Raw genomic sequence first — 14,935 nt, 5'->3', positions numbered from 1 at the left:
GAGCCTATACCATTTAGTGCTAAATTCTTTTGCCTTACATTATTTACTATTGTTTATTCGTTAATTTTGCCTCTCCAACTCAAGTGTAGAGAATGACACAATTTTATTACCATTTCTCCCCACCACCCCATATGTCTAGTACAGTTTCAAATACATTAAGTATATTAATTGATTAAAATGAGCTAGGAATAGTTACAGATATTATGATAGCCTATTCCAAATATGTTCTATTTGTCAATCAGAACAGTCCTAGAAAAGACTCGGGATGGTTAGGCCTCTTTTTAGAAAGACAGGATAACCCAGCCTCAAGTGGAAGCTGCTCCTAGAATATTCGGGCTGCGGAGGTGTCCAGGTGGTACCCTGGCCTTTATGGCCAACCCAAGAGAGGTCATCAGAATTGGGTGGAGTTCAAGGTCATCACCCAAAACAGCACGGGAGATTGAAAACCTCTGGGGCTGGGGCTGGGCGTCCCATATAAAGTAGAGGAAGATGGCCACGGATGTTAGCTCAGGGCCAATCTTCCTGGGGGGGGCGGGGGGGCGGGGAAGGGGAGGATTGGCATCAGGTGTTAGCTCAGGGCTAGTCCTCACAAAAAAGTAAAAAAAAAAAAAAAAAAAGAAAACCTCTGGGGCTGAAAAGAGGTGAGTGTGCGTTTCTGAGGGGAATCAGGTCATAGTTCCACTAGGTGACATCTGGCGGGGGCCTGCCTCACAGATCCCTGGAGGCCATTCTCCTCAAGGAGTAATGGGATGTCCGGACTGTGGGGCCGGATAACCAGTGACAGCAAAGCAGTAACTCTGCAGTTAGGGTGGCTGTGGGGGGAGTCGCCCCATTTGTCCTCTTTGGTAGAGGTCACACTCCAGGACACCTGATGGCATCAGAAGCTGCCACAAGGGCCACAGCCACAGTGGCTGAGACGGGCACCTGGCAGATGCCGGGAACTCTGCAGGACCAGAGGAGAGGGGTGCTGGAGAACCTGACAATGTTCTCTTGTGTCCAGTTTGGTAGTAGCTAATGTTTTTTCAAACTTGACCCCAACAAGAACAAACAGCAATCTTCTCCAAGGGGAGTTGCTACAATTTACTAATTTTTAACCCTATGCCATCCCTTTTTCATTAGCCCACTCCTCTTCCCCACCTCCCACTCTCCTATCCCCCCCAATCAAGTCAATATGAATCAGGGTTTGCTCTTGAAGTCCGAACTAGACTTGAGTTCAGGGGCATCTCTCTAAGCATCCTGCTTCTCTATTCCACACCTGTCCGAAAAGGTAGAGCAGAGGCTAGAACAGGTCAAGGTGAGCAGCAGCCACTTGGGCCTGCAAAACCCTTTTTCTTGGATTTCGAGGAAACAGTGGGAACATCAGGTTCATACAAATTTTGTATCTCCTTACTCCTATCCTCAAATCTTTTCTTTGAAGAGCATTCTCAAGGGGAGAAGGAGAGAGGAAAGACGGAACGCAGACTTCCCCAGAAGTCCACTGTTGCTTGAGTTTGAACTGGAATTTAGGGGCGGCCCCGTGGCTTAGCGGTTAAGTACGCGCACTCCGCTACTGGTGGCCCGAGTTCGGATCCCAGGTGCACACCGATGCACCACGTCTCCGGCCATGCTGAGGCTGGGTCCCACATACAGCAACTAGAAGGATGTGCAACTATGACATACAACTATCTACCGGGGCTTTGGGGGAAAAAAAAAAAAGGAGGAAGATTGGCATGGATGTTGGCTTAGGGCTGATCTTCCTCACAAAAAATAAAAAATAAATGAACTAGAATTTAATGCCCCCTCCAATTCTAGACAACCTGTGAGGTGTATCTGTAAACCAGATGTCACCAGAGTCTTCCTGTCCCTTACGATTTAGTTAAGGAGTGTCTCATTGGAGTTGCCCCTGCTCCACAGTGGGGGCAGGGGGGGCTGAATTCAAATTCTGCCCTTTTAGAAAGAAAAGAGAGGGAGATGGAGGGAGGGAGGAGGGAAGAAACAAGGAGGGGCAGGGGGAAGGGAAGACCGAGGGATTTGTGTTTAACATTTTCCGGGAGAGGGCGATCTCCATCCCAGCTGGGGGATGGGTGGGCTGTTACCCAGCGAGCCCAGAGCCTCAGTTCTCCCGCCAGACAACTTGTCCCGGGGTCCCGACCTCCCCGCCCTGCAGATCTGCACAGTGTCCTCCATCTCTCCCTTCCGCCCTCTCCCGCCAAAATTATTTCAAAACACCAAATTCTTATCTGGATCCTGCAAACTAATTCAGTTACTGCTCAGAGGCTCTCTAGGTCATTCCCAAATTCACTCTGAGACCCACATTTGCCTATCGAAATCCATTCTCCGGCAATAAAGTGGCCTTTTATTGCCAGGACACCTTAGAGAGCAGTTGCTGCTAGAAACTGCAATTCCCTCCTCTGCTTACATATTTTTACAAATTCCTTTATTGGTAAGCAAATTAAACTTTAAAGAGAAAAGCGGGTGTGGGTTTTCACAAAGCTCGGACGAAGGCGTGGCGGAAGCCGCTGGTTGTCGGCGCCGGCCGCAGGGTCCCCCACGCTGCTCCCGCCGGGCTCCCTCAGGGACCCCCCGGCCGGCCGCAAGGCCCCCCGCCCCGCCCCCGCCGGGCTCCGGCGGTCCCGCCCGGCCGCCCCGCCCTGCCCCGGCCCGCGGGTCCCCGCCCCCCGGCCGTCGGGCGGCACCCGGCTCTGCGCGGGCACGTGGGCGGGCGGCTGCACTTAAGGCGGCGCCGCCTCGCGGAGGCAGCGGCTGCGCTCGGCCGCGAGGCTCTTGTCGCCGCCGCCTCCTCCTCCTCCGCCGACGGGACCTCCGGCCTGCGCCGAGCCCGGACCCCGCGCCCGCCCGCCGGCCGCTCCGGTCGCGTCATGGCCCAGGTGCGTGCAGCCCAGCGCCCCCACGGCCGGCCGTGCGGACCGCCTCTGTTCCGCACTGCCTCCGCCGGCCCCTCTCCCCTCGCAGCCGCCGAGCGCGCGTGCTGGGAGCTAAGGGCTGGCTGGGTAGAGAACCGAGTCCAAACGCGCGGGGAAGGGGCCCCCGGCGTCCTGGGCCAGCTCGGGTTCGGAGCGCTGGGCCGGGGGTGAGGGGTGGTGGTGCACCGACGCGTTACGGTCGGTAAAGCCTCCTGCCCCGTCCGAGGTGCACGAGTTCAGTGGGCACCCGCACCCAGGAGACGGCCACACGGTCAGCGCGTCCTGCGGAAACAAGGTACTAGGGAGGCCTTGCCGCTCCTGGGAGGGATCTTGTCTCGAACTGGGGGAAACCACTTCCCCACCCCCAGGAAGGGGTCCACCTGTGGAGATGCCACCGGCCTGTCCCTACCCAGCCTTTCCTCCAGCTCGGAGGAGAGGGCGGGAGAGAAAAGTCAAGGCTGGGGAGCTGCGCTGGGGAGTGGAGAGAGAACCTCCCACAGCCCTGCGCCTGTCTCTCTCCAGTGGAGGGGATGAGAGGAGGGTCGGGGCTCCCTTCGCTTGGCTCCGACCCACCAGGAGACACGCTCGCTCTGCACCGCCTCGGGAAACCCGCCTTGGGCTAATATTGCACCTCTGCTTCTCTTTCAGAAAACGCCAGAAATTTACTCTGTGGAGCTCAGTGGAACTGAAGACGTGGAGAAAACAGACAGGGGGGGTGGTGGCGGCAAGGAGAAGTACAGGGGCCTGAAGAACAAGCGCTTGGGACTCAGAAAGAATCACCAGAAGGAAGCACTGAAAAAAGAACTTGGTCTGGTCAGTTGATTTGGTCCTTAAGCCAAATGGGTCCCCGTGAGTACTGCCCTTCCCCCTGAGAGCTTGCCCCTGTAACCTGCCTCTTACAAAAGAAAAATCAGTCTCAAAGATTGGAAAATCTCTGTGACATTTGTTTCCTCGTTTAAAATTTTAGAAATGGTGTGATAGTATCTGCCCCGGTTCGGGCCTCTGCAGGATTCCTGCGTTCTGGTTGTAGGCACTCCCAAGCAGAGCTCAGGGAAGAATCATTCCAGTCCCCGCAGGCGTGGCCCAGCCCTCTCCTTCCTAGCTGCTTCATTGAGATAGAAGTATCCACTTGCCGGTTTTTTGCTGATAAGGTAAAACTATTTGAGCTGGAACCGCCCAGTAGGAAACCAAACCACTCAGCTTTGCTAGATTTCTGGTGTGTATGGCACATGAGAAAGAATAATTCCAGCGGTAAGAATGTTGGGCTTGGAATCAGACCCGCCTCAGGCTCAACTGAAGTTCCACTTCTCCACTGATTGGATCTGTAATTGGGAACAAACTACCTAGCTTCACTGAAGCTCCTTTTTCTTTATGTAAAATGGGAAATAGGGGCCGGCCAGGTGGCGTAGCGGTTAAATTCACATGCTCCGCTTCCACGGCCAGGGCTTCATGGGATCGGATCCCAGGTGCGGACCTACTCACCGCTCATCAAGCCCTGCTGAGGCAACATCTCATATACAAAATAGAGGAAGATTGGCACAGATGTTAGCTCAGGGCTGATCTTTCTCAGCAAAAAAACAAAAGAAAATGGGAAATAATTTACATGGGTCTGTGAGGGGGAAAAAGTGAGGTAAGAGGCAGAGTATTTTGTGATTAAAGTGCTCTATGAAGCACGGTATTTTTGCTATGAAAGAAGAACTTTGGGGTATTAAAGCTGGCTGCCTGGAGAAGAGCCACCACAGTGCTGAAATGTGATAGATGACATCTCAGGAGGGCCAGAGGGGAAACTTGCACACCGAGCCTAAGATTTTGCTAGATTGTCCCTGCAGTTCATTGCACACTTTAAAGCTCTAGGACTGTTTGAGGTTTGTGCGTCGGTAGTGCTGTGAGCTCCCGTGGGTAGAGAAACAATTGTTAAATACTCGGGAATTTTGCAAGCTGACTGACATTGTGTAGTAGCTTGAAATCTGGCTATGGTGAGAAATGCCACAAATCAGAGCTTTTTATGTGTTTTTCCTGGAGAGCTCGTTAAACATTAGCAGCATACCACTAGGTGTTTGTCCATATGTATTCTGATAGACATTTAAGAACACAGTCCTGGAATTGAACCGACCTGAATTCAAATCTGTCTGATTGAGGTTTAGTTTCCTATTCTGAAAAATAGGAATTAAAAATGGTGCCTACCTCTTACAGTTGTTGAGAGTGTTAAATAAGGTAAAGCAGGAGAAAGACTTGGCACAGCATCAGACAGTAGCTCCTCATTCTTATTTCCTGTGCATTTGTAGCATTTAGGATGGAAGACAAATCTAGTCTTCCTTGAAATTTCTACCTATAACATGAACATATATCCATTCTGTTATATGCTTGTTTATTATGGTGAGATCTCCATTCTTTGAGCGTTTTGTGAAGATGTGTAATAGAGAAAAATAATTTCCATAGCATCAGCCAAAGTGTTCCCCTGCTTCCTTGCTCAGAGAGGCACATCTTTCCTTCTTGTTTCCCAGCCTTCTCACAAGAGTCCTGTAGTTTGTGACAGCATACTTGGAAGCTCTTGCATCCTGACCTCTCCAGCAGATTAGAACCTGGTGAGGAACAAAGTATCCCTGGCTTCTGAATAAACAACAGGTTGATAATGTCCCAAGCCTGAGCTGCCAGATGCTGCCCTGGGCTATTCCAGGGCTGGCCAGCAAAGTGTACCCCAGACATCCCCCTCAACCCCATCCCCTTCTCCGTGCTGTCATCCCCAAAGCCAGGGCTAAAGGGAGGGGGAAAGGTGTTCTGCCTCACGGTAAAAGCCCCTTAAAGTCTGAGATCCAGCCATGCAAACAATGGCTCTAATCATCAGTTACTTGTATCTGCCCAGCACTGAGCATACTGTGCCCAGAACTGTGTCTTAATCCCTTGAATCCACATTCAATTGATAATCGGTACAATGAATGAATGAGCACAGCAGAATCTGGCTGAGGAGAGGGGAAAAAAAATTTTACTGGAAATTCTAATCTCTCAATGCAACATGAAACATTTTTTGCATATACTTAAGAAATGGTTCTGGTACTAATCAGTATAAGTCTCTGTTTCAGACAATCAGAGCTTACAGAATCCTGAGTGCTAGGTTTTCTGCTACAGGAAGGGGCTTCTCACCTTTCAGCCCAGTGGTTCTCAAAGGGAGAGGAGAGGAGGATTTTGTCCCCCAGGGGACATTTAGCAATGTCTGGAGACATTTTTGGTTATCACTTCTTGAGAGAGAGGGAGCTAATAGTTGGCATCTAGTGGGTGGAAGCCACCACAACAAAGAGTTATTGGCCCAAAATGTCAGTAATGCCAAGGTTGAGAAACTCTGCTTTAGTCTAATGAATCTGTGGCAAATTAGTAAGTGTGGGCCATACTTGTATTTATTTGGCAGGTGTTTAATCTGCAGGTCTTCTCTAACCAGTGAACCGAGTCTCAAGTACTTGAATAAGGAAAGGCATGCTTCTCTCTACCAGAGACTACCTACCTACCCAGGGAGGGCTCGTGGGTAAAGAGTTGTCAGAACATATGAAATGTTTTGGTTTTGCTCATCACCCTCAACTAATCCCAGAATTCAGGGCTGAGTTAAGGATACAGACAGCTAATGCCTAGACAACAGATGTGCTAAGACTTGCATGTGTTGAAGTCAGATTGAGGTGAAATGCATTGCTTTGTTCATAAAAACGAAAAAGACAGGTACTATGTGGTAAATGGCAAATTAAATCTGAACTCTTCAGGGATGGCCAGCAAGTCCCCAGCCAGTGGATCAGAAGAACCAGTCTCTCCTGCAGCACGACTCTGCCCTCACTGCAGCAACCACCTGACACAGAGGGTTCTTTGTTTTTCTCCCACACTGCCTGACCCCTGTCCCATCGTCAGTGCTACTTTCCCAGTGTTATGGGCTGGTCGAAGTTTAGGGTTTGAGTCTTTTGGAATTATCTAATTCACTCTGTTCTTCCTTTCGTGGCCTTCAGGAGGACCACAAACTCAGCACTAAGGAGTTGGAAAAGAAATACGGTACCAACATCATTACGGTAAGTCATCAGGGAACTAGTGACAGGGAAGAGAATCCCTGTGACTGTCCAGAGGAGACGGCTGTGTGCTCAGTGTGTGGAAAAGAATATGGCACCTCTAGGATGAGTAGCTTTGAGAATGCCAGTGACCCACATCCCTGGCATGTGAGAGAGAGGGCTGGTTAACCTCAGGAGCTGGTGTGTCTGAACCAAGGCCCTGGTCAAGCTCCTCTGCTGAGCTGTGCAGTTGGTCATAAATAATTCTCTTGACTGTGGGGAGGAAAGCTGTGGTATCCGCAGAAAGGTTCGGGTGTTTCCTCATTGTCATGGTCAGAAGTTGCTTTTACTCCCTGTGACCAGGAAGTATAATAGTCTTACTGAAGAAGGGGGAAACACAGTGTTAAGAAGCAAGGATCCAGGGGGCCAGCCCAGTGCATAGTGGTTAAGTTCACGCACTCGGCTTCAGAGGCCCGGGGTTTGTGGGTTTGATCCTGGGTGCAGACCTGTACACTGCTCATCAAGCCATGCTGTGGCGGCATCCCACGTACAAAATACAGGAAGAATGGCACAGATGGTAGCTCGGGGAAGATCTTCCTCCGCAACAAGAGGAGGATTCGCAACAGATGTTAGCTCAGGATCGATCTTCCTCACCAAAAAAAAAAAAAAAAAAAAAACCAAGGATCCAGAGTAACAGTCTGAGAAACCTGGCTTGTCCACCTCCTCTAAGAAGGGACAATACCTCCAGGGCACACTGCTGTGCTCCCGGGCTCTCACAAATTCTCCCACCACAGAGGTGCTGCTTCCTTCTGTGAATTCAAACTCAAATTGCAAGAGTTTGGTGTCTTGACATCAGGAGATTTGGATACATCTGTTCAAGTCAACAAAAATACCTACTATGTGCAACACGTTGGACTAGCAGTAAGAGGGGCACAAAGGAGCAGGGGATCCCCGGTCTTAAGGTGGAGGCTGCTCAGTACGAGAGGCAGACGTGGAGGAAAGTGTCAACATTCACTCTATTCTGCTTAGATGGCAAATGAGAGGTTTACTGTTTATATGCTGAGAGAATGATAAATTCTGACCAGAGGAGGCTTCCTGGATGGTGCAGTGGTTGAATTGGGGCATGGGAGGATGATTCAGATTAAGTTGGCAGAGTACCCAGGGGGCCAGAAAGGACAGACTATTATCTGGAGAGAGCCATCGGGGTTCCTGGGAGCCAGCGTGCGTGGGAAGGGGAGAGGCCAGGCAGAAAACGAGGCTGGTGAGAGGTGATGCAGGTGAAACTGTCAAGCGCTTTCATATTAAATTCAGGGATAAGGACTACATTAGTTGTATAAGGGGTACAATTTCTAAACAGGAAAGCGGTTTGATAAGATTAGTTTTCAAAAGGCAATTCTGGTAGAAGATAGATACAGATATCTACAAATATATCTATATATATTTATTTTTTAAGTGGGAGATGGAAGGGTCTAGAAGAATGGGACAATAATCCAGGACTGTGAAATGAGGATCTGAAACAGGCTAGTAGCAGTGAGATGGGAAGGAAGGGGGCAGATTCAGGAGATGTTTCAGAGAAATAACTGATTTTACTTTGCCTTGCCGGGGTTTTGAACAAATCCCTAATCCCATTTTCCAAGGCAGAGAAGCAGGAAGAGGAGGAGGTTTGGTTCTGTGGTGGACTGGACCATGGCGGGGCAAGGGGGTGAGAGATTAGAGAGGGCAGTAGGGAAGAGAAAACATGAATTGTATTTTGAATTATACTATTTGAAATGTCTGTGGAACATCCTGGTGGAAATGTAAATGTTCAACAGTCATTGAGAAAGGTGAGTCTGGGGTTCTGGAAAAGGAATTGCAGATGGGGAATGATGATATCAAGTTGGTGACTCTAAATCCAGTTATTCAACAAATACTTGAGCCTCTACTACAGAAAAAGCAGTAGACCTTATAAAGGACACAAAAATGAACAAGGATAGAGTCCTTACCTTTAAGTAGTTTACAATATAATTAGAAAAGATGTGTCAAAGACTTTCTCCATAAAAGACAAGTTTGTGGGGGGAAAAAACCCTATGAATGATAGGACAGGTATGTGGAGGGGGCTCTGTGCACTGTGGATGGCATGCTTACCTGGGAAGCTTCTGACAAGTGACTGCTCATGTGGGCCTCAGAGGTTGGTAGGGTTTATAACTGTTAACATGAACAAAAACTTAGAATCTCAGGTGAATGTATAAAAAAGCACCCCAGTTAAGGATGAGAAATTAGTCCGAGAGCTATATAGAAGCTCCAGAATAGAGATTATTTTCTGGATAGTTACTGCATTGCCCTTAACCCTGGTGACTAGCTTCTGGATTTCAAATTCTCCTTAGCCAAGTTACTCTCTTTCTTATCTCTAAGACACTAATATGCCTTTGCAGAGCATAGTACAGTGGCTCAGGAGCCGGGGTGCCTGGTTGAATGCTGTGCCACCAGTTACCGGCCGGGTGACTGAACCTCTGCATGCCTCAGATCCCACATCTATAAAATGAGCAGAATAGTAGTGCCTTCATCAGAGGGTTATCCTGAAGAATAAATGAATAAATATATGGAGAACACTGCCTGGTTTATAGTAAGCATTAAGTATTCTGTCTCAGCAGGTGGGGGTGGGGGATGAGGCCTCGTCACCTCCGGCATGGTCACTTGTACCCACAACTGTGCAAGCATGATGTCCACCCTGGGGGAGGAGAGAGGTCTCACTCCTGTTTGGTTTGCTTGGCTTTCTCAGGGTCTCTCCAGCACCCAGGCTGCTGAGCTCCTGGCCCGGAACGGGCCCAACGCCCTCACCCCTCCCCAGGAAACACCGGAGATTATCAAGTTCCTCAAGCAGATGGTGGGGGGGTTCTCTATCCTTCTGTGGATAGGAGCCATCCTGTGCTGGGTCGCATATGCGATTCAGTACTTCAGCGATAAGTCCTCATCCCTAGACAACGTAAGGCATGGGGGTCTCCTGCATGGTTTTGCTAAATTAGTAACGGGACAACAGAACCGTAAATAAGGTTTTTATGAGCAAGGCGCTGGGCTGGCATCAAGAGTTGACGACTGATCCATCACTGCACGGGTTTGGGAAAATCAGTAATTTTCCCAAAGTTGCGTCTGACTCTGATGTCTCAGAGGCAGTATAAGCATGAATTTTAAAAAGAGAGAGAGAAACTGTAAGTTCTAAGTGGGGGGAAAAAAAAAGTCTGTATCCATGTGGAGAGTTTTTGGACTCTCTCCTCAAAGCTCTCTCCCTCTAACCTGGAGAGCATGTGTGCCTGCTGAGAACTGAGTACCAGAACCACAGGGCTGAGTCAGCCAACGTGACACTAAGAGAAAGGCCAGATGCAGAGGGTCACGTGCTGTCTGATCCCATGGAGAGATGTCCCCAGCAGGTACATCCTGCAGACAGAGGAGATCAGTGGTTGCAGGGCTGGGGGCAGGGTGGGAAATGACTGACAGTGGGCACGAGGGGTCTTATTAGGATGATGGAAATGTTCTAAAATTGGATTGTGGTGACTGCCGCACATGGTGTAAATTTATTGAAAATCATTTCATTATATACTTAGAGTGGGTAAATTTTGTGGCCTGTCAGTTACACCAGGACACAACTGCCCTCTTCCTCACCTTCCCGTGGTGAGCTCTAGCCTAGGAGCTGGCTTACTCCTGATGCTTGATTTCTGATTGATGCCTCTCCTCCTCACCCAGGTGTACCTGGGCGTTGTGCTTGCCCTGGTCGTTATTTTCACGGGCATCTTTGCTTACTACCAAGAGGCGAAAAGCACCAACATCATGGCCAGTTTTAGTAAGATGATCCCACAGGTGAGTGACAGCCATCCCTCTCTGGTCTCTGCATGACTTCAGGTGAGGAAGCATCAGATGAAGAGGAGAGTGGGGCGTTAGGGGCAGAGGGTTCATGCTCAAGCCCTGGCCCCATCCCTTGCAATCTGAGAAGTCTTGGGCAAGTGACCTAATCTCTCTGAACCCCCGCTTCCTCAGAGGGTTTTGAGACGATCATTGAGGTAAGATAGAGGGAAATGCTTAGTCAGGGGTGAAGTAGGACAGAAGCAGTCATTGCACAACACTTTCTGTTACTGCTCGTAAGCACTGGTGAACTGTTTGGACAAAAGTAATTCAAGTGGCTCTGACAGTAACTACAGAAGTTCAGGAGTGTTCACTGGTAGCCGAGGAGATCAGCCTAGAATTCTGTACCTGGGGCCATTTTTGCTCCTGTTCTGAGCATGTTGCCCCACAATACTCTCAGCATGGGAGGCCCACGGCTCCCCTCTTCCCTGAGGAACCTGTTAGGTGTCCTCTGGGGACACCGGGCACCACAGCACAGCGGGAAAACCACGCTGTCCCTGGCCCACAGCTGCCAGCTGGAGGGGATTCTGGGTGGGTCTTTTGTGCTAAGAAGTGGGAGATCCACCCCCTACTCCGTTCAGGTTTTCCTGACCTGAGCAAGATGATTAAACCCTTCCTAGGCGTCCCAGCCAGGATCACTCATCCTTCATTATCTGCCTCTCTGCCAGGCCAAGGGCTGTTGCTTTGCTGTATCTGTCTACAGCAGATTTTCTGCTTCCAAGAATATCTCTATGAGCTCCTCAAGAAGAAATACTTCTTACGGTCTTCAGGCCCCAAGTAAAAGTCTTTTGTTTCATTTTTTGCTGTTCTGACAGCTGCGAATTCCAATGCCTCTGTACCTGAGGTTTGCTGAGGTATAGACAGAGGAGAGTCTGCATCATTGCAAGATCTGAGGCATCTGTCATGTTTTTCTTTTGCAGCAAGCTCTTGTCATTCGAGATTCAGAGAAGAAGACAGTCCCTGCAGAGCAGCTGGTGGTGGGGGACATAGTGGAGATTAAAGGAGGAGACAAGATTCCTGCGGACATCAGGTTGCTGTCTGCTCAGGGGTGTAAGGTAAGTGTCACAGGGCACCCTGAGGTTTATGCTTGTAACTAGCTGGCATTCTGTTGTCTTTCCAGGTCTCAGTGTAACTGGGGCAGGGAACAAAGTACCTAATCTTGAACTTTTTTGAAATTTCTTCTAGGTCGATAACTCATCTCTCACTGGGGAATCTGAGCCCCAGTCTCGCTCTTGTGAGTTTACCCACGACAGTCCCTTGGAAACAAAGAATATTGGCTTCTATTCTACCACCTGTCTGGAAGGTAAGTCGGGCTGGCTCTCAGGGCCACCTGTCCCACCCATGTAACTTCTCCCTCCTCGGGCTTTATGTTTTTGTATCTTTATCATCTCTTGCTACAAAGCTTTTCCAAGAGAAAACATGGAATTGAAGAGGCTAGAGAACTATGTTGGGCCTTTGTGACATCATGTGCTAAATGATCATGTAAGCCACCAAAGAGAGGCCTGTAGGCAGGCTGTGGTCCTCTCCTGGCTGAGGACCCCTGGAATAAAATGTCTGCTTCACCTGTAGGCACAGCAACTGGCTTGGTCATCAACACAGGTGACCACACCATCATTGGTCAGATCGCCTCCCTGGCTTCTGGAGTTGGACATGAGAAGACGCCCATTGCCATTGAGATCGAGCACTTTGTTCATATTGTGGGAGGAGTGGCCGTCTCCATTGGCATCCTTTTCTTCATCATCGCGGTGTCCATGAAGTATTCTGTCCTGAACTCCATCATCTTCCTCATTGGCATCATTGTGGCCAATGTGCCTGAGGGTCTCCTGGCCACTGTCACTGTGAGTCCATGCTGCTAGGTGGCCTGTACCCTGACGCTGTTAATACATGCCATTCTACTTTGCAAACTGCAAGTCTCCTCCATCTTCAGAGCGACACTCCCTCCACGTCGGGGACAACCGTGGGACATTCTAAGTATACTGTTTCTTAGCAGGACAGAGGGAATTGTGATATTGTTAATATTTGAATGTACTGTCCTTGGAAACTTTATATTTTCATTTTCAGGAGATCTATCTGCAAATCACATATGTTGCTTTGCCCCTTAAGATCTAGCTAAAACAGACTTGAACCACTGCTTACAGATTTTTCCCAGAAGTCTGATCCCTTCCTCACATTTCCACATTTCTTAGAAAAAAAAAATTTCCTTGGCCATTTCTACAACTGAGGAATTGAGGCAGGCAGATTGTTTACCTCACTTCTCTTCCCTCTCTCAGACACACAAATTCCTCCCATTTTTTTCTGCAAAGCAATTCAGCCTTTTCCTGCCTGTACCCCCAAATTCAGCTTTGGGTCTCCCTTTGTAAGGGCCCATCTACTTCATCCTTAACCAACCCCTACCTCTCTCCCTAATCTCTGCTGTGGAGGCCCTGTGGGGTGGGGGAAGAGGGCACTCCTATTTCCAGTTGTACGTAAATGTGGCCTATGTGATCATTGGCCTGGTGTTGTCCTGAGCAAAGACAGAGAGAAGTTTTTGAACTCTGGGTCTGTTCTGACTCCAGCAGATAGTAATTTGAAGAAATTAGAGCCAACAGAACCCTTTGAGATCTGGGGGTTTAAAAGAGAGAGCTAAGAATCTTTAAAATGCAACACAGATGCTTCTAGATTTCCCAAAGCAACAAGTGAGCCCTTTGGGACATGCTTTTGGGCATATAATTGTCAAAATCCTTCTTACACGTTCATGCCTGTTAAGTGACAGGAGCTGGGCAGCCACAGCTCCCTTTATCGTGACTCATGAGTGTCAGCCATCGCACCCTTGCCTGGCTTTGCCACCTGTGGGTCCTTCAGGATCATTTTTTTGAAGGAGTGAAGGCTTTATAGTGGTTTATTAGCCGCTGGGTCAGCTGTGCTGCATCTGTACCTGTACCTCTGTCCTGAAACTAGTCCAGCTCCGGCTGTTTCTGTGTTATTGAACCTGAGTTCACAATGATGATTTTTCTCAAAGCTTCTGTCTCTCTCTTCTGTCTAGGTGACTCTGTCACTGACAGCAAAGCGGATGGCCAAGAAGAACTGCCTGGTAAAGAACCTGGAGGCCGTGGAGACCCTCGGCTCCACCTCCATCATTTGCTCCGACAAGACGGGGACTCTGACCCAGAACAGGATGACCGTGGCCCATCTGTGGTTCGATAATCAGATCTTTGTGGCTGACACAAGTGAAGACCATTCCAGTGAGTCTTCCGGAGCCCTCAGTCTGGCCCAAAGCTGTGGACTCAAGCAGGGCACTGAGCTGTATGTGGCCGCAGTGGTCTGCAGTCGCAGAGAATTGTTTGCGTGGTATGGTTTGTGGATAGCAGGCCCAGCCCGCCAGCCTTCCCTGTTCTTTCTGTTTTCCAGACCAAGTCTTTGATCAAAGCTCTGGAACCTGGGCCTCCCTATCAAAGATAATAACGTTGTGTAACCGAGCCGAATTCAGACCCGGACAGGAGAGTGTCCCCATCATGAAGGTAATGCTTATGCGTCACAGCTGGTATGACGTAACTTTCTTCTGATTCGGTGCTTGATTTAATCTCTGCCACTGAGTGAAGTTTGTACTAGTAAGAGCAAGTCTGGCTCACAAGACCTGCAGGAAATTTTCTTCACTGTAACTAGCTCTGAGACATCACAGAGATGTCTGAAAGTTCTTGGAATATTGATTACGTCTTTTGAAAATTGTCTCCTTTCAGAAAATGTGCCTTTAAGTTACTGTCCTAACTTCTTTACTAGCTAAGTAGATATAATCAAAGTTTCTTTATTACATAAATGCCATTCACTGAAGTTTAAAATATAATCGGATGGTGGGCCGGTCCCGTGGCTTAGCGGTTAAGTGCACGCGCTCCGCTACTGGCGGCCCAGGTTCGGATCCTGGGCACGCAACAACACACCGCTTCTCCGGCCATGCTGAGGCTGCGTCCCACATACAGCAACTAGAAGGATGTGCAACTATGACATACAACTATCTACTAGGGCTTTGGGGAAAAAAAGGGAGGAGTATTGGCAATAGATGTTAGCTCAGAGCCGGTCTTCCTCAGCAAAAAAAAAAAAAGGGGATTAGCATGGTTGTTAGCTCAGGGCTGATCTTCCTCACAAAAAATATATATATATATAAAT

General features: G+C 49.0%; 1 protein-coding gene across 2 annotated transcripts in view; it reads left to right on the top strand.

The window, feature by feature from the left end:
• Positions 1-2,718: 2,718 nt before the first annotated feature.
• The window catches only part of ATP12A (ATPase H+/K+ transporting non-gastric alpha2 subunit), a 30,266-nt gene continuing 18,049 nt past the window's right edge, over positions 2,719-14,935 (top strand). For both annotated transcript variants that reach the window (XM_014791196.2, XM_087436366.1), the window contains exons 1-10: positions 2,719-2,867; positions 3,552-3,716; positions 6,887-6,946; positions 9,681-9,884; positions 10,640-10,753; positions 11,716-11,850; positions 11,981-12,098; positions 12,365-12,633; positions 13,818-14,016; positions 14,183-14,292. In XM_014791196.2, the coding sequence (XP_014646682.1) occupies positions 2,859-2,867; positions 3,552-3,716; positions 6,887-6,946; positions 9,681-9,884; positions 10,640-10,753; positions 11,716-11,850; positions 11,981-12,098; positions 12,365-12,633; positions 13,818-14,016; positions 14,183-14,292 (1,383 nt within the window). In that variant the 5' untranslated portion in view covers positions 2,719-2,858. The remainder of the gene's footprint in view (positions 2,868-3,551; positions 3,717-6,886; positions 6,947-9,680; positions 9,885-10,639; positions 10,754-11,715; positions 11,851-11,980; positions 12,099-12,364; positions 12,634-13,817; positions 14,017-14,182; positions 14,293-14,935) is intronic.

The sequence above is a fragment of the Ceratotherium simum genome, chromosome 10 (genome assembly GCF_057802395.1).
Source record: "Ceratotherium simum simum isolate JZ-2026a chromosome 10, ASM5780239v1, whole genome shotgun sequence".
Classification (NCBI taxonomy): Eukaryota; Metazoa; Chordata; class Mammalia; order Perissodactyla; family Rhinocerotidae; genus Ceratotherium; species Ceratotherium simum.
The sequence above is the reverse complement of the archived record's forward strand: the minus strand, read 5'-3'. Positions and strand labels throughout refer to the sequence as shown.